The sequence below is a fragment of the Ranitomeya imitator genome, chromosome 1 (genome assembly GCF_032444005.1).
Source record: "Ranitomeya imitator isolate aRanImi1 chromosome 1, aRanImi1.pri, whole genome shotgun sequence".
Classification (NCBI taxonomy): Eukaryota; Metazoa; Chordata; class Amphibia; order Anura; family Dendrobatidae; genus Ranitomeya; species Ranitomeya imitator.
The window spans coordinates 834,201,904-834,203,938 of NC_091282.1; the positions used below are offsets into that span (position 1 = coordinate 834,201,904).

The window sequence follows — 2,035 nt, forward strand, 5'->3', positions numbered from 1 at the left end:
CATGAGAAATTGTAAATTGAACAAATGAGAGTTCTTTTAATGTTATACGTTCATGTGAAAAAAATGAATCAGTACAATGATGGCCCTCAGCTGAAATGATGCACTTTACTGCCCCATAACATATATATTGTACCCATATAGTGGGACCATAGTTTAGTGTCTGTTGAATAGCAGAAAAACTCACATTGTACACAGTGCATATTATAAAAAGCAGTTTATTAGAAACAGTATTTACCCAAAGTGTCTGGACTGCGGCCACATTCCCCAACGCGCATTTCGCATCGATGTCGCTTCCTTAGGGGTTGTCCACTTTTAAGTTTCTGGCCCTTTTTAACCGGCACTGTGTTAAAATAATAAAATCAGATTGTATGTCGTCTACATTGGCTGAGCCACTGAACTTAGTGATTGGCTGCAGTGGTGATGTGTGTTGTAGTCATGATGTCACCATTGCAGCCAATACACAAAGACAAGAATAGTGGCAGAGAGCCAGACTCTTGACCAGGGTAGGCTGAGTGCTATATGATTTTATTATTTTTGCACAGCACTGGGGCCAATAGAGAGAATAAACGAAAAAAGTGTAAAACCCCTTTAAATGCACATCTGAGTTATTGTCCAATGGACTTATACTAAATGGCCATATCTGAATCTAGACTTTTTTGGCAATTATCTAACGAATATTTGCTACTTTTATTCTGCATGCAAAAACACAATACATGATATAAAGTTACAAGACATTGGATAAAAATCAATAAACAAAAATGTAATCCTTAAAATTGTGTAAAATGTTGTGAAGATGGATGATTTATCGTCATCTAGTATTTCCTATGATGCTGTTCCCAAACTTTCTGGCAGAATTCTTTACCTCTCGATTCCTCAGGCTGTATATTAAAGGGTTGAGGAACGGAATAATTACTGTATAAAACACAGCAATAACCTTATCTTGTTCTGGGCTGTAAGTGCTTGAAGGTCTCAGATACATAAAAATAATAGTTCCATAAAATAAAGTCACAACTGTCAAATGAGAAGCGCAAGTAGAAAAGGCCTTTCCCTGCCCATTAGAGGAACGTATTTGCAGGACAGCGAGTAATATGCACGAGTAAGATACTAAGATTACAAATAGAGACGTGAGCTCAATAAACCCCACTAAGGAAAAGAGTATCATTTCATTAAGCCTCGTGTCCCCACAAGAAGTCTCAATCAGTGCTATGACATCGCAGTAAAAATGGTGGATGGCCTGAGGATTTTCACAAAAGTCCAAATGGAAAAACGAGAAGCCAGTCTGAACAAAGCCATTGGAGAATCCTCCAATATAGGACAGTAAGAGAAGGCTTAGCAACGTTTGCCTGTTAATTATTTGTATATACGTCAGTGGGTGGCAAATTGCCACATAACGATCATAGGACATTGCTGCCAACAGAAAACATTCACTGCCTCCGAACCCGGCATAAGACAGCATCTGTAGGCTGCATCCGGCTACTGAAATCCGACTTTCATCTAATACAAAATCCACTAACATCCGGATTGTGACAGAGGAAGAGTAACAAATATCAATAAATGATAACTGCTTCAAAAAAGCATACATAGGGCTACAAAGTTGGGCATCGTGAGTGATTAGAGTGATCAGCGCCGAGTTTTGAAGCAAAGTCAAGAAATATATGATGAAGAACAGGGCAAACAAAGCGGATCTCAGATCAGAGCTTTCTGTTAACCCGGCAAATGTGAACTCAGTCACTATAGTTCTGTTCTTATGCCCCATTTTCGTTAGAATAGAGACTTCGAGCCATTGCGATCCCACATTTCTAACTAGAGGAACAATTTACATGTTCTTAAATCAATCACTGTAATAGCACAATTATGATAAAGTGACAATTAATAGTAAAGGGCATTAAACATTTCAGATCAGACACCTTCCAATTTTAACGTTTTATTTTGTACCTTTTGTACCTGTAGAGTAAGGCCTCGTTCCCACTTGCATGTAAATAATCGGTCCCAATCTCATCCAGGAGAGCAGGAGGATTTTTTCTCACTTGTCAGC

The 2,035-nt window shown here is 38.5% G+C and overlaps 1 protein-coding gene across 1 annotated transcript; it reads right to left on the minus strand.

Moving 5' to 3' along the window:
• Positions 1-733: 733 nt before the first annotated feature.
• LOC138658151 (olfactory receptor 5AP2-like) lies at positions 734-1,819 on the minus strand. Its single transcript, XM_069745686.1, has one exon. It carries the CDS (start codon positions 1,754-1,756, stop codon positions 809-811), a length of 948 nt encoding a protein of 315 aa, XP_069601787.1. The 5' UTR covers positions 1,757-1,819; the 3' UTR covers positions 734-808.
• Between the last annotated feature and the right edge of the window lie 216 nt (positions 1,820-2,035).

What these genes read in the sequence shown, in the direction of transcription:
- LOC138658151 (XM_069745686.1), bottom strand. Translation starts at nt 1,756, where the DNA reads ATGGGGCATAAGAACAGAACTATAGTGACTGAGTTCACATTTGCCGGG.